This window comes from Trematomus bernacchii, unplaced genomic scaffold, assembly GCF_902827165.1.
Source record: "Trematomus bernacchii unplaced genomic scaffold, fTreBer1.1, whole genome shotgun sequence".
Taxonomy (NCBI): Eukaryota; Metazoa; Chordata; class Actinopteri; order Perciformes; family Nototheniidae; genus Trematomus; species Trematomus bernacchii.
In genome coordinates, this window is record NW_022987588.1 from 4,080,737 (window position 1) to 4,102,128 (window position 21,392).

The 21,392-nt window shown below is 39.5% G+C and overlaps 2 protein-coding genes across 2 annotated transcripts in view; one reads left to right on the forward strand and one right to left on the reverse strand.

The window, feature by feature from the left end:
- Positions 1 to 374: 374 nt before the first annotated feature.
- On the reverse strand, positions 375 to 14,847 carry si:dkey-83m22.7. The gene is made up of 7 exons (XM_034128417.1): positions 14,615 to 14,847; positions 3,786 to 3,934; positions 3,525 to 3,624; positions 3,259 to 3,339; positions 1,163 to 1,275; positions 842 to 1,025; positions 375 to 718 (listed from the first exon to the last, which is right to left on the reverse strand). The coding sequence occupies exons 2-7, from the start codon at positions 3,794 to 3,796 to the stop codon at positions 431 to 433; spliced, it is 777 nt and encodes a 258-aa protein (XP_033984308.1). The 5' UTR covers positions 3,797 to 3,934; positions 14,615 to 14,847; the 3' UTR covers positions 375 to 430.
- The window catches only part of fgf14 (fibroblast growth factor 14), a 93,448-nt gene continuing 84,975 nt past the window's right edge, over positions 12,920 to 21,392 (forward strand). The window contains exon 1 of the mRNA XM_034128418.1: positions 12,920 to 13,734. Coding sequence (XP_033984309.1) covers positions 13,527 to 13,734 — 208 coding nt within the window. The 5' untranslated portion in view covers positions 12,920 to 13,526. The remainder of the gene's footprint in view (positions 13,735 to 21,392) is intronic.

The window sequence follows — 21,392 nt, forward strand, 5'->3', positions numbered from 1 at the left end:
GTTGTGTTTTCTGACACTTGGTGAGTTCCCTGGAACACCGGGGACACATATTCATGTATAAAAGACGTACAAAAGTGCATTTTGCATGATAGGTCCCCTTTAAGAATGTCATACAGTTTCTAGGTCCAGTTTCTCTGTAGATAAGACTATAAGACTTTTTATTAGTCATTCACAGGTTAACAGGGTCAATAGTACATTCAAATATATTGGACCATATAACGGTTCAGCTCGGAAGTAAAAATGTGTGTTCGCAATAAGAGCCCAAGACTGTATAAAGATACAATAAAATACATTGACAATAAGATGGGATAACCTATCATACTATTTCAAGTGGAATTAACAGAGAATAATGAATGTACAGAAAAACACGAGTTTGTAGAAGAAGGCATTTTATTCCTCTGCAGGACTTGAAGTCTCCTGCTGGAGTGTTTTAGGTTTGAAGAGTGCTGGGCATTTTAGATCCATCGGCAGAGAGAATTTTAGCAGTGTGAGGCAATGGATCTGTTATTTGATTGGTGTCAGAGGAACCAGGATTCTCAGCTGTATCTGGTGGATTCCTTTGGTGGATTTGGTTCAGGGTCAGTCTTCTTTCTATGGTTTCTTTTCTCTTTTCCTTAGATTCTGCTTTGCCCTTGGCCTTTTTGCTTGAAGGGCTGTTTGTCGACTCACCCGCGCTGATCTTTTGTTCTTTATTACAATCACTGCGCTTCTCTTGTCCCTGGTATTTGGCACATAAAATACAATTATAATGCTATACAAAAAGATCATATGATAAAGTTTAAGAGGAGCAGTGCAGAACTGACAGACTGTGCTTGATAAATGAACGTAAGTTGGATCTAACCTTTTGATTTGTCCTTCCCTGTGGGTAACGTGCTATGCTATCCATCAACTTGAGAGTTTTGAGCCAGTCGTCATGCCAGCTCCTCACATTATAGTGTGACTTGCATTGACTCAGACGGAGCAGTATCATTTGATTCTCCTTGGTAATGCGGAGCAACTCCAGCTGTCGCTTCTCCTTGCCAAGGCTACAATGTAGAGTAAACATATGCTTTACAACTGGGGTTTTGGTTTCAGAGGCCACCTTATTTATTGGCAATACAACTTGTTGCCTGACTTCATTATGTATTTTTACACTGATAGCTCTTTCCCAACCTTAACTTACCTTTTTCGCTCATAATAATTCCTGTTGTCAACTCTTCCAGTTGTCTTCATGATGCGTGAAATTGTTTCCTCAAGCATATTGTTTTCCCTCGTCATTGTCCTTTCTTCTTTAAGCTTAGAGATATTATATATGATTGTTAAAAGAAACAATTTTCTTTTCTAAATTGAGGTTAAAACATCAGAATATCTACTGGGCTATTAATATCTTATGCTGCGTTCACACCGGATGCGATGCGATGTTTGGGGGCGGCGCGATTACATGTAAAGTCAATGCAGAGACGCGGACAGACGCGAATTCGCTCCGACGGCGCGCATGAAGCGGTGGACGCAGCGCAAATCACGCGATTGAGGCGATTGAACGGTGCCGCGTTAAACGCGAGAGTTCAATTTTTTCAACTCGAGCGTCAAATTCACGTGGCGCGTTCTCGCGGAAGCCAATCAGCGGTGAGGATCTCAGCCTGCCGTCACTGACGTTCAACCCATGGATGTATAATAAGAACTGGATACAGCGTGGGAGGCGGGGCCTCATTCATTCCTATGAGAGTTGCTCATTCGCGCATGATGATAAAATGGCCCAACTTTTGAGAGAGCGAAACGTCACAGATTACCCGGCATGCCTGAGAAGTACCCGTATGTGCGCTCATAGCGCATGCGCAACTTTAACCATGCCCCCCAAAATGCTCGTTCACATCAAGCACGTCAATTTGCGTACACGTAACAGCACCGCACGTTCATGACAGCATGGTAATGTTTGTTATGATAGATTTGATATTAACGAGGCGGCAGTTAGCAGCTAGCGGTTAGCTAGTAATTATGCTAATTTACACATCAATTATGTTATGTACTTTTATATTACGCTGTAACAGGATCTAGTGATATCCAAGCAACAGAGCTTCATTTAGCATGAAAGAATTATTGCACTGTATATATATATATATATATATATATATATATATATATATACAAGATTTAATCATACAGCCCATGTAGTATAATATTTTACAAATGATGAATTACAGCAAACATGTGCAATATATCCATTATTACAGCTCCGTGGGCTGGCAGTAAGGCGATATGGGTCCGTTCTTATTGTGCATCCATGGGTAAAGATAAACGCATGTAGTGCTGAACACGTAACATGAACGTGCCGGGCGGCGCGGTCCCGTGGGTTAGATGCGCGTTCATAATGCAGAGGGAAATAACTCTCAGAATAACGTTATTAGCACATTTTACAACTTGAGGAACGAATGTTTTTAATAAGGGCTATACAAGTGTTCATACTGGGTAGTTCATTTAGTTTAAAAAAAATTATCCAACGATTTACAGACCACTCTTTCCCCATGTAAGTCAATGGGAAAAAGTGTTTCCGGGCCTGGCAACCAAAAGGAAGTGTAGTACCGCCGTTTGGCCAGCACGAATATTTTCATCAGAGTCCGGCGCACTTCCTGGGGGCTTGGTTCAACCACACAACATCAGCCGTTAGCTGTTAGCAGTTAGCACACAGAGCTCACAGCTCCTCATATCTGTTCAGAAACTGGACAAAAGTTAAACAAGTACAAACCAGACTGTCTGTGCCATGGCGAATACAGTCGCTAGTTTATTTATGTCTGTAGGCCGTTGTTATGAGTGTGGAATGAGCATATACAACAAGCTTAGCCTGGTCGACCCGATCTTCATTCAGAAAACAAGCATTTTAAAAGATTTTTCGCCTGCCGTCTTATCTGCAGACTTGTCAAGCATTAATTCATGGTTTTTACTAACCGGTATCAGTATGTTGTTACTTCGGCATCATATTGAAACGTGTATTACAATTTAATCACGGTAAAATATGTTCATTTGTTGTAGTTGTAGCTCCCGAGCCAGCGCGTCTTGTTTGAATGATGCGAGTAAACACAGCTGGCAGCCGCGGTGAAACTCCAGCGTTTAGAGCGATGCGATAGGAGCGATTAGAGCGAAGTGAATAGTCGCATCGCGTCCGGTGTGAACGCAGCATTATTATTATAGTTTAATCATTGGATGATTTAAGCACAAACACATTTGTTCTGAGCCTATGGACATCATGTGAGTTGAGTTTAAAACATGTGGAAAAACAGCAACCTTTTTGGTCTTCAGTTTGTTGACAAGGTGACGATAGGTCTCTTGTGGAGTTGTGTTTATTGTTGGTTTGGCTGACCTCACCTTGGGAGAAAAAAAACAATTACATTTTGTAGAAACACCTCGTTTAAAGCACTGAATTATTCCAAAGAAGAGTTGGCTAATTGGGTGTTTGAGATAGGAATAAAAGCTTGAGGTGAAACATTAAAAATATGGGATTTCATAGCCAGGTATTTAGTCACTTAAAAAAACCAAATATTTGTCCTAACCTTTTCCCTGTGTAATTCATATGAAGCCTTGTCCCATTTCTGCTGCAGATGTTTGTTTCTAGAACGCATTGGATGGTAAGCCAGATGCTTAATTGTGTGCCTGTCAAGAAAACACATAAACAAAAGAGCAATAATACATGCTCCCAAACTCCAAAAATAAAACACACACATTTTACAGATGTATAGTTTTGATTAGCATTATGGTCCAGAGTTAATCACATAAAAGTGAGCAGTAAGCTACATAGCATTCAGGCCTCTCACCTCACAGTCATGGTTGCCCTGGTGTCTCAAAATCACAACTCTTCGTCTGCCCATAGGAGTGTGTTCATGCTCTGAAGCGTCCAGGTCGACTGGAGCTCAGACACTGCAGTCTGTTTTCTGCCAGTCATACATGGTTGCCATGACTGCAGCTGGAGAGAGCGGAGATGAATGGTTTCAAACGATGCTTGTTTAGCAAGTTCCACACAGAGAAACGCACACAGGCATAGAGATAGGCTAATTAGTGAGGAGGCTGTGCAGAGAGTGACTGTAAAACGAGCTGTAGTTCAAAGCTGAACATGAACTGGCATACAAACTGAATTTTCAAAATGTGTTCATGCTATTTTAGACCGCTCATGCCTGCAATGAAAATACAAAAAAATGTGACACCAATTTTTGAGCACTGGTCATACTTCTATTGAGACAGAGTTCACTGGATCTGATCACATTTATCATGAACATGAAATGAATAACTTAAATGTAGAAGTATAACATTTAATGAAAATGCATGACTTGATTGAATGAATGAGGTGAGGGGCGTAGGCTACTGTATTTTGCATCTAGCTGCATTAAGGCAACTACAGCCTTGGTGACAGTTACTGGGAAACATAACCAAACACACAACAGTTAATACAAAAAGACACCCACAGAAAAGCTGCTGGCATGCACCAGGGTAGGTTTATGTCTGATTATAGCAAGGGAACTTTAGTTTTTTTACAGTCAGACAACTATAATACATATACAAAACAACAGCAAATATACACATAGCACTGCATGCTATAACGTGGTATACTGTGTTGTCATGTTTTCATGTTAAATATCCAATATTTTTTCAGAATAGTACATCACAAGCGAGCATATCACCAAATATTTTTTGAATGAATCTCATTGAGGTGACTTCATGAATGAACAAATATATTACAACATTGCCCCCTACTGGCTTTGAAGATTATTCTTGAGCTAACAACTGTTAATAACTCAAATGCTATGCCAGACAACTAAAGCTCTTATGAAACTGTAATAGATCAGACTGTAATAGATCATTATGACACCCTTTTCATGCACCAACTGAATTCAATGCAAACAGGATTCTGTGTACTGGCAAAATGAACTCTATATTTATATAAAAAAGAACCTATATTCCCAACCTGTGCAGCAGAATGTCAATACTCAAAAAAATATGCTGGCAAATGATTGAACACCTATTCTTTAACGAGGATATCAAAGAATATGAGTTGTTGTAAAGCTGCCATGGCGAGGGCTTCTTCATGTCTGACGGATGTCTTCACAAGCCAATTAATTGTTCCCACCGCGGTCACATCTCAGTGCATAGGAAGAGCCCTCATGAATGAATTATAGGCAGTAAAATGCTTCCAGTCCAATTTATTACTTTGTTGTATTAGAAGAGACGTGTTGATGGGACAGATGGGAGATACAAGGGAATTAAAATAGGGACTGGGACTCAATATCCCACATGCTTTCCTCCTTTTCATCGTATTTCCAAAATATAAAAATGCCTTGTCAATGTATGTAGCCTCAAGTGGGGAAACGGCTAAATTCATATCCACTATAATGATTGAGGCGTGCTTCTATAATGTAACTTCTTTCATATTTGTGCCTACAAAACGACTTTCCATGTTTACTTTCTTTTCCACAATGACTCACAGTTGATGTCTTGTGATTGGGATATGTTTGTGATCAAGAGAAATTCATCTTTCATATTAAAAGTGAATTTAAATCTCTATGAGTTTACCCAAATGTATCACAATTATAAAACGCAAAATGATTGACTGCTTAAGCAATCAACCCTTTTCAAGTAAATATCAATTAGAAGCAGCTCTTTCAGCAGTTCCAGTCTATGTTTATAGGCCTGCAGCCACTAAGCATTTCTGGACTACTCCCCAGCTCTTCGTGAAAAGGTTCAAGCTATGTCAAGTAACATATGTTTTTGTGTGTGAAAAGCCAAGTTAATACCACAAATTCAAGACTAAGCTCGAGACCTAATGTGTTCCTGTGACGGCAGGCTTAATTTGACCCTTTATAATCACATACATTCACTGCAGCATGATGTTGCCACCATCAACTTTCAGGTTGAGAAAAGAGTGGTATATTTCTGTTTCCACCATACATCAGATTTTAATATATCACTAAAGATACATTTTTGTCTTATACCCACATGCATTCTGGCAATCACTAGCACAAACTCCACCCATTAACTCTACATGCCTAAGCTTGCAGGGAGCTGGAGTCTATCCCAGCACACACTGTGCGTACGACCAATTATAATACCATTCACAGCTTTGGGAAAAACATAGTCTCTACTGTGCTTCACATAACCTGTATGCCTTTGCTCTGTAGAAACAGGTGCACCCAGAGGAAACCCATACAAGCGAAGAGAGAACATGCAAAGACATAAAAGCACAAAAGAACATTTTTCACTACCCACACAAACACTTTGAGCATAGGCAGCTCTCAGCAGATTTACAGCTGTTGACAAAGAATGAAGTCAGACCTTCATTAAATAAGCAAAAGCACTTGATTACTCACACGTCATATCGATTCAACTTACAATATCACCTCTAAAAACAACCGGTTTCAGCATGGATTCTTCACAGGTGCTATTTTAAAGGGGGGAGAGGCTCAAGTGTTTTGTGATGATTTCTTTTTTTTCTTTTTTATCCCTGATTAAAGTTAGTTTTTTAATGATCACTGTGAAACAAAACTGAGTTATATCCATTGTCATTGAATGTGGTAACATACAAAATAAACATCTACAATACAAAATATAAATACTTTTTGTAGGCTTTGTGTGTATCATGTTCAATTAAGACGGGAGATAATGATGCTTTCAAGATGACAAAGCTTGTTTTCCTGTCCTGAATGGCTGGGGATGCTTCTAGTTCCAGGTAAGTCTCAATGGTGCACTAGTGGATCTTCCATTGCACCATCGTGGGAATAAGACGGTCTCTTTGGGATGGGAGAGGCGCAGGAAGTCCTGATACAAATAACAAAAACGTGTCTGTGCGTTTTTATGTGTAATGTTTTTAAGATGAAGCTAGTTTAATCCTTAAGCCTAGATGGACAAATGTATGTATGTGGAAAATAAAAACATTTGCAAATGAAAGGTGATCAAATATAGCCATTTGGTCTTTTTGTTACATTACTTTCATGCTACTCCAACAGCCATGGTGTATTTCCTTTGTCTTTATCCGATGGATATTCAAATCCATTACCATTACTATTTGATTATGTTATTTAATAGTTAGGCTTTTTGTAAGTACATAAAATAGTATAGCACAACTTTAATGAGCAATCCAATCCAATGATTTAAGGATTTTTTAGGCTTGATTTTACATGTCTATGTGTTTATCGCACTAAGAATGGCAACATTTCCTTCAATCTCATATTTTTTAAGTTTGCCTGTGGTCAGCCAGAACGTCAGTGAGATCCGCAGGAGAGTTGTTATTTTTTTAAATCTGTGTGATGGAAAGTGACTACGGTAACAGGTCCCAGGAGAAGATACTGTTGAGGTGACTGTATCACGCTGGCTCTAAGCCTCATTGTTAGGGTTACTGAACAGCTATGCGATGGAGGAGTTTCATAACTAAGCCTTATAAAATCACAAAAGAATATTGGTCTGTTGGAACAACCAAGCCTTCATTTTTTTTCCATGTGTACCCCTCACACCTCAGTTGGTCAAAATGTATCACTTCATTAACGTGGTGCGCTATGAATGGGGAACCTTTGCCAACAGAAGCTCTCTCCTCAATCCTTTAAAGCTCTCTTCTCCATGGTGATCATCTATCAGATTGGTGTTGTTGAAGCATAACAAACCCTGTCTTGACCTTTTTAAAAATAGAAACAGACATTAGACACATCTCGGGGCACACTACTTACTTCTTTCAGAGTTGGCCCTGTTCTACCTTTACCTCGTATGATAGGGCACGCTGTACATCATTTTGTAATGGTATCAAAAAATGCAGAAAACACTTTATGACATTTCATGTTTGACTTTTGCACGGGACTGTTATCTTTGCTCCATGACCTGCCCCCTGATTTGTGTGAAAACCTAAACCAGAATTATACAGTGGTTAACAGTCACAAAACGTCAACTCTAACCATATCTGAAGACCCTTCACACTTAATTTAAAGTTAGCAGTTTTAAAGTCAACACAATTTTCAGCTAATGGATGGTAGAATAGGTAACGACTCGAAGGCACGATACTCTCAGCCCTGCTGCTCCATTACTGAGCTAAAGAACAGTAGATGCCATGACTCTGAAATAGGCTTTATTCCTCTAAAAATGGCTCTTCTGAAGACCGTTTGTAGCAGTTGCAGTTCCTTCTGAATGCAGGAAGTTTGCCCCATTTTAATACTCAACCCCATACAGGCCTATATCCCAGATAGATATGTGCTATGAAAGGGTATAAATAATGAAAGAAGCAGTCTTTACAAGTTAAAAAAAGTGCTGTTGCATAACAGTGGAAAGAGTTTTGAGGATGATAAATGAATGGGAGTGAGGCCGAGTAGTAACATGTTGGACTAGTCGGCTGCAGTGAGCTAACACAAAAGCAGATTTATGTTCAGTGTAAATGTAACCTCGGATTTGTTCACAACTATAAATGTTCTCCTGTTACCCCTGGCAACTTCACCTCCTCGAACATCTCAGCATCTTGGTTACTGGCAAGGTCCCTCTTCCTTGTAACTTGGTTTAAAATCTGCAGAAAAACAACAAATTATCTCAATTAACATGAAACTGAAATATATAATCCTCCTCCATGTGATCCTGATTCTTATGATCCTGGTTGGCTCTAACTATGCACAGCTTTAAGCTGTATTATAATGTCAACCCCTTACTGTTTTCATGAACTGAGAACTTAACAACTTTTTTTTACCAGGCTGTATTTGTTTTAGTTGGGCATTTTAACTGAATTTCACAAAGGGGTTAATGGTTATTTTCTCGCTTTTGGGGCCAGCCTGAACTGGCCATTCAAGGATTATTCAGTTTTAGGCACTTCCTCATTGGAGGTTGCCTCTTGGTTTTAGTAGATGTTAAGTTATTTTTTTGACATGCAGACCGTTTTAAGCTGTCCTACTTTGCTGAATTGCAAACCATGACATTCACATGGTAGACAGATGTAAGCTGTAAGAATATTGTACAAACACAAAGGCCTTGGATCATGATAACATGGTCGTGACACATTGCTTTATATCCTGGTGGATATAATTCAATTGTGTGTCTAACTTTCCATATTCACTGGATGTGGGCTTGCTTTAAAGTGGAGTGCCTGAATTTTCAATAGGCCGGTGTCACTGCCCTTATCTCTCTGCAATAATGAATACTGTTGGTTACAATGGATTTTAAAGAGGAGTTGGTTATTATGTGTGTGGGATTCCTCAATTTGTCTTATTGGTCTTTTGCCCTATTAGTCACAATGTGGAGGCACTGGAGAGGTTTTAAAGTCTAAACATCGCATATGATGTTATGTTTTGGCCAAGTACCAGCGAGCGGTAACTGACAGTGAATAAAATAATATGTGTTAAACAAATAAAATATTCAGAAGGCAAAATGTTAATGTGTTGTGTGCACATCTGCCAATTCTGATCAAACTGATATTTGTAGATTTGTGCAATACAAGTTGCCAGATACATTGTACTCTTGCAGTTTGAGCCTAGTGGAGCACAGTAAGTGATTCTGCCCTTCAACTGTGTCTTTGAACAAGGGAATGAATGCATTTCAGGATAAATAGAGGTCATTTTGGGTTTGTATTTATTTTTAGACTGTTTACTGTCAAAAATGTGTGTGTGTTGAGTTTGAATAAAGTGTTTGGTCATAAATTAGTTCACAGCAGCTGTTCATTTCTTAGTGAACACTTGCCCTAAGCAATGCCAAACCAAGCTCATGCTTCTCCTGTGATTGGTAGATGTCTTGGCTGCGGGTGCGTTGGAGCGGATGGTGTTAATAGTTCTACTGAACATGTGGTCTAGAAATCCCTTAAAGTATAGACATGGCAAGGGCAAAGTTGCACACGTGTCTAAATTGGACTATATCAAGATGATTATGAAACGTAATGGTTCGTTGTTGTTTTTTCCGCTTTAAGGATAGAATGAAAACACTTATTTTAAATGATAACACAATACTATAATTAATCTATGATCTAGAAAACTGTACATTGCCTTGCACAGTTGTTCACACTAATTAATGACACTGCCATATATCCATAGCAAAATTAACTTAATTATCAAAGTGATCTTCAGCATAGTCCAAAATAGTAGTATGTACATTTTTTTAAGTGTGTTTTTTTCTTAAAATCACTGTCCTTTCATCATTAACCAAGATGACATGGTGCTTTACAATGCTGTAGAGGTCACTTTTTAGGCCTATTTATTCATGCAACCTTTATATATTCATTCAATTTGGAGAAGAACTCTTACTTAAATTAAAAGCAAAATGATAGGCCTTTTAAAAGAGCTTATTTTGGTATTAACCATTGATGTGTGTATGCATTTATGCTTTAAAGTGACTTATTCATGTTGATTCAATACTCATTTTTTAGCTAAATTCATTATGCCTTAACTTAGTTCTGTCACATCAGCCAAATTACAAATACCGTATACTATGCGTGTGCAGACTGTTACTAAGAAATCCAAAAATAATTAAATTAACTGGTGTTATCAAATACCTCTCTAAATATTCATATATGTTTTCACATTAGATGATATGATATGAATCTCTCCATATATTTCCAAATGATAACACTCTTGCAATCTTCACACTCCCCCACGTGTGAGCCTTTTTAAATGTGTACAGTAAAACCACAGAGACCATGAGAAAAACTAGAACCAGTCTATTTATCTCTGCATCTTAAATCAAGTTGTTTTTCCCCATCAGGAGAAAAGAGGCTGTTGAAAAGTCACAAGGGAGCCACTTCCTGCTGGCCGCAGCCTGGGCAATCAAAAAGAAGTATTCTAATCATCGCTGACAAAATTGTCAGACGATATCCTCCAGGGTGCTATGATACTTTACATTAGAGTAGACAGATCGATAGTGAGGATGACACGAGAGGCCACTGCAGAGGCAGATAGCCGGAGAGCCTGCAGTGCACTGCTCCACTACTGCTGATCCCCAATGAATCCAATTGACCTCACAGGACACATGCGGATGTAAGTCTACAGCACACATGTAAATGTCTTAAATAACTGCATCACTTTGCAGTATACTGGATATTTGTGTGTGTGCACCTGATCTGGTGTATGTTCACTTAGTGTTTTAGCCGGTAGACAACGTGTAAAAACTCCATCAGTAATTGAAATCAATAAGGTATTCTTTACAGTTGGCCTTTAAAGAGTGACACAGCGAACACATAATGATGTCTTAAGAAAGTCAATCAGGAAACATTTTGTATTAAAGTGGCCCACACCCCAGAGGAACCAGTTATCACATGCATCTGACAAGACCTGTGTGCTGCAAAACTAGGTCATTAAAGTGGATTAATGCTGTAATTCTGAGATGAACACACAACACAACCCCACTAATGAACCCCTCCAGTTTCTCATCAAGCTTCCTGCACTGTGGTTAATATTGTTTGCACAAACCTCGGCTTCTGATCACTCGACATTACGTTGGATAAAATAAGCCTTTGATTATAAATCCTCCACGCAGTTCAACAGTAATAAGCTGTCCATAAAAGGGACATGATTATGAAAAATAGATGATCTTCAGAGCCATATAACGTAAAGGTATTACATGTCAGATGGATACATGTTACATGGTTTTTTCAGGTAATTTGGAAAATGGAAGATCAATGATAGTGCAACATTGTTTACTTATAAGTACATATCAGCCTTTTACCGTAGGCTTATATTTACAGCAAATCACCTTATAAGCAGGAATTCAATACTCATCCCTTACTAATACATTGAAAATAACAGGAGAGAAGGAAAAAAACTCTAAATAGGTCACTTTTTTGCTAGGGCAATAATGCTGGTCATTTGTATTCCTTATCCTGGCAAACAGTATCTAACACCTGTGAGTGGAATCAAAACTATATCGAGCAACTAATGGGTCCACTTCCAAACACTGGCAGACAAAATGACTCCTGCCATTTGTGCTTGAAGGGAGGGATTCCTGCTGACAGATGATTAAATCCTAGAAGGGAAATATGCAAAAAATACAGGAGGGGAAACAGCAAAAACACGACTGGTTCCAAATTTAATTTAAAATCTGCGTCTGTGTCGAGAGGCAAAAGTTCAGTGTTTCCACAAAAGACAAACACTTTCTCTCTCCACAACACCTGACCGGAGAGGGCGGGCATAATCAGGGGAGAACACTGTTTTCTTCTCCCTTTGTCTGTGATGGAAAACCTTTAAATCCTTAGGGAAAAGTAGTCATACAGTGGAAACAGTTGTCACGAGCAACACTAGTCAGCCCCTTAGAGATGAGGGAACAAAAACAGTGGAGAAGGAATCTACACATATTGCATCTGAATGTTATGTCAAACGGTAACCATTTTGCTCTGAAATGTGTACCATTTCATATTGTAGAAGACTAGTTTTTTAAGATGTCATTGTATGTGTTGAAGTACATAATGATGTATTTATAACAATTCATTGTTTATCATCACTTTATTGGTGGTGGTAGGTAAAGTTTAATGCATTTTAATGTATCTATGCTGCATCATAAGTGATTATATGGTATCCATATAGTTCAAACATGTATTTAGTGCTCTTCTGTAATAACTTTTTACAGCTAATATTGGATTCAACATTGCAAGCTGGAGTAATAGTGGTCTGTTGCAGTGCCCTATACAGTAGGTTACTCTGTAGTCCTGCTTCAGAGATGACTTGACACAAGCACAGGGAAGCGCCCCCCCCCCTCCCCAACTAATCTATCGCAGGTGAGACTTAACACCTGTGACTTGCGTCATTTCCAAGAATTCAAACTGAAACGATTTGGGACAATAGTCTCAGTGAGTGCGATCCTAAAAAAATCCGAGAGCATCACTGAAATGACGGCGAAGAAACCACGTGTTTACGTAATGGAAAGTCAATCTTTCAATTTAACCCCTCCTACCGGTCTATTTCTAACAGAGGTCCGACGCTGAAGGAAATTCATGCAAATGTTTGTATAAGCGCACCGTACTTTTTGGAGATGCCAGTGGCGTGGTGCTGAGACAGCTCAAGAGGAAAAGACCCCACAAAGAAAGGAAGAAACGCACACTCCAGGAATCACGGACACACACCAAGAACCCAAGCCTGGCTTTTTACAGAACCGTTGCAGTGTGGGACTACAAGAAATGAGAACTGAGGTTGGCGTTATCTGACCTCGCCAAAGCAGCTGGTTTACAGGAGACAAGATTTGGACTTGATCCGGCAATGTGGTATTTTGTTGGGGCTATCATTGCAGCAGTCTGTGCATAGGATGCATCCTCCCTTGGCTTTTGATGCTGTGCAGATCCACCCTCCTCTCCTCAGAGTGATGAACTAATAGGCAATGGTTTTGTCCTCAGAAATCCACCGTGTTTTACTGTTTTCACGTTAGTTGTGTTTGTTTACTGGCGGCCCGTCTCCTCCCGGTGCGACACATGCAATTTATAGAGTATATTTTCTATTATCGACTAGTTGAGGAGGAATCCTTTATACGCCAGAAGAAGAAAACACACCATTGTTTCGAAGTCTCACAGATACTGAATATTTTGACACGTGAATGAAAGCGCATAGGACTTGGATATAGCCTATTTTTCTATGGTACAATTGGTAGCCTTGTCCTGGAAAACTGATCCAATTGTGTTATTATGCAACCGCAAGGATCTCATCTATATCTGGGTGTTTAAGCCACTGGATTGCTCTTCGCCCAAATCAATGTGGTTTCTTTGGAACATTTTCAGCAAAGGAACGCATATGCTGCAGTGTCTTTGTGGCAAGAGTCTTAAGAAAAACAAGAATCCAAGTGGTAAGCTCATCACCATTATGCCTACTCCTCCGTTTCGCTGTGAACCGGCGTTGTGCGTGCATGTGTGAGACAGTGTGTGTGGATCTGCGTTATTTTGTTTTGTTGTAATAGTGATAGATCTGCAATCATATTTATGCAGCGAGTGGATCATGCAGAGGCGCTGGGAGGGGGAACAACTTATTCTGTGCAGCTACTATCGGCGAGCCCAGGTTTGGGGACGCGCAGCGCACAGACACAAAAGACCCCCCTGCATCACCACGGCACCATGATCTCCTAACTTTTTAAATAGCGCACACGCACACGCACGCACACACACACACGCACGCACAAGTACAAACACACTGGATGCTGTTTCAATGGAGCAAATCCACGCACAGTTATTCTGTCCAACGTGATTCCCCCTAACCAGATTATTCCATCCCCGGGTTTACTGCAGCAGCATTCCCCCCTCTGCAACACCACTTCTCGATTAAATTGGCTACTCGCTGTGTTTTCAGTATGACAGTCGGAGGAGACAGACAGTTCTTTCATGTCTCTCCCTCGGCTGTTGCAGGCCAATATTCATCATGCGGAAATGTGATTTTATACGAGCGCTTGAGTTGATTTTGTATTAAAGAAGCCAGCAGCTGAGGTGCGAGTAAGGCATGTTGAAAGGAACTGGGCTCCACTGCACTAATGCAAACCCTGCACTTGAGCAGTCGAAATGGTTTCTATTCAAATCCCCTTTTTGGTAGAAAAGCGATGCATCACACAAACAGTTTTAGTTAGTAGGCCTATGTCATTAAATGTAACAATGTAGAGCTCCAGTGGGTTTTATTTTCAACAGGCTGTTGTAGGTAAAAGCACCAGGTGGACAGCTGTAGTGCGGGCTACTTGTTACCTCATGTTGTGGGTTTGAAGATGATGGGCTCAGCAGCAGCAGTTCCTCGACACTGCAGCTGCAGTATAGTAGATCATCATAATACTGTCGCGGGACTATTGCACCGTGCTGACACTGCAGGAGCAACACAAAAACACTGTTTACTATCAAAAACAAACACCATTTTAATCCCATTCTGTTTCCCTTCGATAAATGTCACGCCAAAGTGAGACCAAGTTTGTGCCTTTGCATTAGAGACACATTGCTACTTTGAAATACACATTGGAAACACTTGCCACGAATGTGTAGACATCTTTTTAATTACCTTAAAACTCTCCTAACAACGGGGAAACATATGCAGAGGAGGACACTATTTTTTAAGTTGTGCATTTAGGCCTACCTAGCAAAACAGGTAGGCTAGTTGAATAGCCTACCCATTGGCCTCGTAAAAGCAACACTACGTTTGAATACTTTATGCAAATATGTATTTATATTTATTAGAACGTTAACAATGTCCATAGGCCTACTTGTATTAGATTTTACATTAATTATCTCACTTTTACGCATATTCCTCGTAGAAGGGATATAAGCCATGTCATTTCCGCCATGTTTGTTTGTTGCCTGTTTTGGGCAGTCGAGTTGTTTTTAACGGAATCATGTTTTTGTTCAACAACTTTAAAAAGACCTGAAATATCTCAACAATCTAAAAACAGCAGTATTGTAAGTGTTTACACAACACCTGTGAGTTTTTCAAAGCGTGGCTTGTTGAAAATGTTTCAAAGGAGTAAAATATGATATCATGTCAGTCAGATGTAAGCTACAATACTATGCTACTGTATGAGCTACAGCAACAGTAGTATCTGCAGTGATAGTTGACTGAGAGCTGCAGCTACTGCCCCTCACCATGCAGACAATCGATCAAAGCTGAGATTTTCTGTCTGCTGTTTCTGAGATGGGAAGTCCTAAACATTCAAAGTAAGACTTGCCCTCATTTACTTTGTGGTGGTTCACTTAGGAGTAAAAACTGATGGTGTGGGCACAATTGTCAGTGTTTGTGCTGAAGCAGCAGGTAGAGCCAGTAGTGTGCTGGGTAGGCCAAGATGCAGACTGTGTCAGTGGGGTGCAGTAGGTACTTTTACTTATGACTAAAAAGTAATTAAATGTTCACGGTCAAACAAATAAACAGATTGGCTTCAGCTTCAGAGGTGAACCAACAACCTTAGTTATGAGCTAGTAGCTTTGTCAAAATGTGACCCAGAGGCAGGGTTACCAGTATTGTGCCCACTAGGCCTGTATTTTTAGTAACACAACATTACTGAGAGAACACAGAGAGACTAAGCCAACTGGGCTGTATCAATAAGACTGCCAGTCTTTGTCAACATAGAAACTTGTACTTGTTGTACCTCACATATTGTTGTTTTTATCTCTTTACACACACTCAAAAACTTAAAGTAAACTTAGGCTTTCTTTCTGTAGCCTTCACCAACAGTGCATCCAGAGAAGTATGAAGTAGTGTTGATTCTTTAAGCGCCTTCTGCTCCAGCAATGAGGGAATGAGATCTTGTTGTGCTGTGCATCTAATGTATGTCTTTTAGCTAGTATGGGGTTCATTATCAGGGGGAGAGGTTTTTTTTTTTATAGGTGCCTGTGTGTTTCTAAAGAGCTGAAGTCTTAGTTTGAGCAGAGCCACCATCATCGTATGCTACAAATGGAATTTAAAGCCATGGAGTGAGATCATGCCAGAGACTTGTTCTCCAACATTATTACATTTAAGTGATGAATCATAGCTTAGACAGAAGGAGATTCAAACAAAAACCACAACAATACTGCTTTTCGTTTGTGAGCCTCCAATGTTTCTCATGGAATATATCCCTTCGAAATATATGATATTTCACTTCTTGATATTTTTGTTTTGTTGTTTGCCCTTTCATCTTTATATCCTTTATCATCGTTATAGTCTGTCTGCATCCCTTTCAATTCCCTCTCATTATGAAATCCATTAGCCACTCTATCTTGCTTTATCTACAGAAGTTGGGGTAGTAAATATATTTTGTATTTACTTTATTGTTTCAAAGTTAGCGGTCATTCATTCAGCTGTTTTGATGCCCATAAGGTTGATATATGGAGCTTTCTTTTAATGAACCACATGGGGTTGTATGAAAGCCACCTGCCTTGAATGTAATTTTGAAATATTGGTGCAAGGTGTTTGCATTACTTGACTAAAGCCTCTGTTTTGAGTCATTCGATTTCTAGAAGCTGTCAATTTAACTCAACTACAAGCTGTCAATTTAACTCAACTAGTCTACAAGCTTTATCAAAGTTTCAGCACACAACAGAACTATTCACTTTCCTAACATATCACAAGTTTCCATCATGTAAAGACTGCACCTCCACTTAGCCTCTAAGTTTATCTATGCTTTTTATATCCTTTCATCCATGTCTCTGCTTTACAGCAATATTACAGTCTTATCTTTGGTAAATTGTCCTTAGGGTTGATGTGGTCTTGTACAACTGGCATTGCTGGCCAACCCTTAATGTTCATTCTCATGTCCCAGCATGTCTCTAAGTGAACATACTTCATTAAGACAATTAAGCAATGAACTTGCTGAGTGGAAGGAATGGAGATGCAGTACGTATCACCCTGCAGCCAGTGTGTAGCATTAATACTTGTGCAAATGACCACATAGACGTAATCTTAAAACTTTGTGAATGTCATTAAATGGGTCAAATAGCTGCGGTGACGGACAGGGCTCTAATGAGGGCATTTGGTGGAAAACATGAGGGGAGAAAGTTATGTCATGAACTGCCATGAGTAATAAAGCCACACAATTGAAGGGTGCTCACAGACATTTCTTTGGCTTTGCATTTTTATAAAACATTGAATGTAAAGGACATACAGTATAGCTAGGTTGCAGAAAGAGCAGAATTGCAGTGGATGTATGAAGTCAGTAGCACAGCAGTGGCTCATTGACAGCAGCGTGACAGTACAGGTCATAGAACACCCAGGCATCCACGTGAGGATGGTTCATAGCATATCAAGTGAGACTCAACTTTATTGTGTGTGACAGAGCCGAGAGTCCGAACCGAAGCTTCAGCGCTGTAATGCCGTCGCTGTTGTTTGTTTCATGAGTATACTGGAGCTTTAACCTTAAGCTCTAGCTGACCTCACACTCATGAAGCAGTGACCCAAAATAATTAGTTTGAGTTTCTGGCAAGGCGAAACATACTGTATTTTGATGGCTATAACCTTGCACTGGAGAGCCCTGGAAATGTAAATGTTTCGGCATGTGCATGAGACAAATCTATGGTACATTTATTGTGTCTCATAAAATCCTAAAAACAGTGCCAAAGTAGAGACATAAATAAGCAAAAGGCACTTGTCAGAGTGATGGCAACAATTTTTTTTAAAGACTCGTGTTTACACGGTCTGCAGGTATATTGCTATAAAGTGTTGTGACAGGTTCATGTGGTAATAGCTTTCACGACTGCGTCAGCATATTTATTCACCCCTTCATAAAATGCTTGTTCATGTGTATAAAAGCAGTTTTCTGTTGTATCAAGTTTTAAATGATGAATTATTTAGTGTAAAATATTCTCGTTACGGTGCATTGTTGCTGAGCAGAGACTTCCATAGTGTAAACTGAAATATGCATATGCATTTTAATAACTCAGATTATGCTGCTGCTATCTTTCCTCCACCTAGTCCTCAGAGGAAGGGCACTAAATCTCAAATTCAGCTTCTTTCCAAAATCATGCCCATTTAAGTATTTTAAAGGATTTTTCTTCAAGATGCAAAGTTCATTTGTGCCACATACCCACGCTAGTTTAATAATTTGTGGAAACAAAGAAACAGCAGTGTAATTAATGGGTAAGATTCAAACAAGAACTCCTACAATTAGAATAACAGCAGGGTTGGCTAAATATATCCTCCTCCAACCACCGTGCCATGTTGCTAGGTTTCTTACAGAAACAATGCTGTAAGTTTGGAAATGGCTGAACTGTAGTAGCTTTTCCAACAATACACAAGTGTTTCGAGGGCTCTGGGATATCACATCTAAAATAACACGTTTTACAGTTTAGCCAATGATAATTTATAAAGGAGTGCACCAGTCTTCAATTGGATTGCAATTGAATACATAAAACGGATAATACAAGTGTGTGATTAATACGGAACACAATTATTTTGAACCTTGACGCCTTAATTCCTATGTTCCTTTGTGGTAATTTGGAAAAAGAGATAAAGGTGCGTGTATCTGCAGTCTGTATGTCACAGGTCAACAGGAAACATTGTCTGGCTCTCGTTTTCTTTGTGGTAATGGCAGCGGCATCATCAGTTTCCACAGTTAATTAATTTGGGCTGTCTCCGTCCTGCTCTTGAGATATATGACCGGCTGCAGGGATGATGAGATTCAAGTTCCTGGCTGATGTTCTGCCTCCCTCTGAGAGACAATCAGGTTGACATACAAATCAGTTCACACATGAGGGCGAATGTATATATAGTGTATGTATAAAGAGAGAATGGAAAAGAGGGCAAGTAGAAAAAATTGGGCTCTAGAGAGAAAGCATTAATGTCTGTAGAAAATAAATCTGAATTCACATAGAGAATCTCCCAGATGCTCTTGCGTGCAGAGGTGAGAGGAATGATGGGACATGCAGTCTTGGCTGGGTGCCTGAGAGTGTGACTGGCCGCTGGGCCTGCAGGTGGAGGACGGTTTCAGAGGCCGTGCACGGAGCTGCTCTCTGCTCCCTCATGGTTAGGCCTGATGGGAGATCAGTTAAAGGCGAGAAACTGTGGAATGGATCAGCTGGCTCATAGGTTCTGGGATCTTTGTCTCATACTCTGACATTGTAATTAGAAAGAGGACTATCGGTATATGGATAATGTGATGCAGAGTATATTGACATGTCTTTTGTTATACATGTCATACGAGACATGTCCTAAAATCTTACCATTATGATCTTTTGTATTTTCAGCTTTGAACTGTTAACTTGTTTCAGTGGATTTGAGTGGCCAACATCATTATTAGATTAACAATATATCAAATGACTTCCTGATTGTGATAAGTGTTGTTCCAAGAAACAAACCCACAGATAATTATCACCCATTATCAGCTCTACAAGAGTTTCCGTGCATCATCGGCTAATTGTTTTGGTTTTTACAGCCATGTGTTGACATTATTGGTTAGGTTCAGCTCTCATTTGCCTCATTTCTAGTCGCAGCAGGCAGCTGTTTCCAGTTGGAAAGAAACCCAACAGTATGCTACTTGCTCGGCACCAAAACAACAGACAGACAAAGTTAGCAGATATAGCTGGTGTTCATTGTAGAGCGTTTAGCAGTCAGATATTCCCCTCAGGAGTTGGTAGAGTCCAAACCAGAGTTAAATGTCGACCTATATTTGTCAAGTTGCCAAACACGTGACTCCAAATCAATGTTGTTCTCGATCTGCTGGATGTGATCAACTGTTTGCTACAGTAGCAAGTTCACCGTGTCAACAAGATAGTGAATATAAAGTTCAGTGTGCTTGTCTGTTTTGTGTGTATAGATATAAAAAATCCCATACAAAATCTGTGAAAACATCAGTGCACAAAACGCAAACACAGGAGTCGGTTTCGGCAGAACAAATATAGAGCAACTGTCTGTGACATGATCATGGTCTGGTCTTCAAGTCCAACTTGACTAACATGAAACTTTTCCAGTCAGCTCATTAGGTCATTATTAGCTTGGATTTCAGATAATAATAAAGTGAAATTGTAGGTCTTTCCTAATGGAAGGAAAGCACAGAGGGTTAATTTGTGTTTACCTAATGGTGCAAAGAGCCTTTATTGTTTCTTGCACTTAGTAGATTGATGACATAATATTGCAGCTTTGAGTAAACCCTGATTGCCCTGGTAACCGTTTAAAAAGATTATACATCTTTCTTGTCTGTCTTTGTTAAACCACCTAATGCATTTTGAATCCCACAAAAAATGTGTGAAAACATTTGAAGCTAGAAATATGGCATTTCTGCTTTGCTCTCAGTGTTGCAAGTAGGTAATGAAGCACATTGAATACCAGTTGTTGCCTATTTGTTGAGACCTTTTCAAAGCCAAACAAATATCCTTAAAGTGAACCACTTGTAGAATTTGAGTGTTTAGTGATGAGACCGTTTTGTGTGATTTGAATCATGGGCAAATTTGTTTACTGTGGCGTAAAAGGTTGCTTTGAAGGACATCATGTGGCTGAATGAGAATAATAATTTATCAACTTTGTGAGATAGTGTTTGCTCTGTATCTTTTTATTAGATTTTCTACATGCAGTATACAAAACATAATATCAGTCACACTGAGAAACCTCTGGTGACAGATGCTCAAAAAGCATCGACACGTATCCCCTCTCTACAGTTTCCGTCAGTTTTGTTTCTGTGACTGTTGTGAGTTATGTTTGACACAGAGGGAGGAAAGTGGTGATTTGTGGATGGGTACTGACATAGTCCTGTCAGATTTGAAGGAATAGCTTCAGATGTAATACATTGTTTCTCAATTTACAGTTTTATTAACTTTCTTGTGCTCAATCATTTTGAAACATTTAAGGTCAGTGAAATTGCTAGTTAGGCCATAATTGATATTTTGACCATCATTTTTAAACGTCCCACTGAGCTCAATTTCTAATGTAAACCAAACATAAAATTGAAACAAGGTCAGTACTATTTGAGCGGGCGTTCAGGCCCTGCGGAACTGGTGAGAAATACAATCCAGGACGTTAAGTTTGAGTAACAGATCCGTCAATTTGAGGGCTTATCACTTCACAGCACTTTGGGAT

Excerpts from the sequence above, each read along its gene's own strand:
- si:dkey-83m22.7 (XM_034128417.1), bottom strand. Across the intron at positions 3,340-3,524 it reads ATGAATTACACAGGGAAAAG|GTGAGGTCAGCCAAACCAAC; the intron begins GTTAGGACAAAT and ends TTTTCTCCCAAG. Across the intron at positions 1,026-1,162 it reads AATTATTATGAGCGAAAAAG|CCTTGGCAAGGAGAAGCGAC; the intron begins GTAAGTTAAGGT and ends TCTACATTGTAG.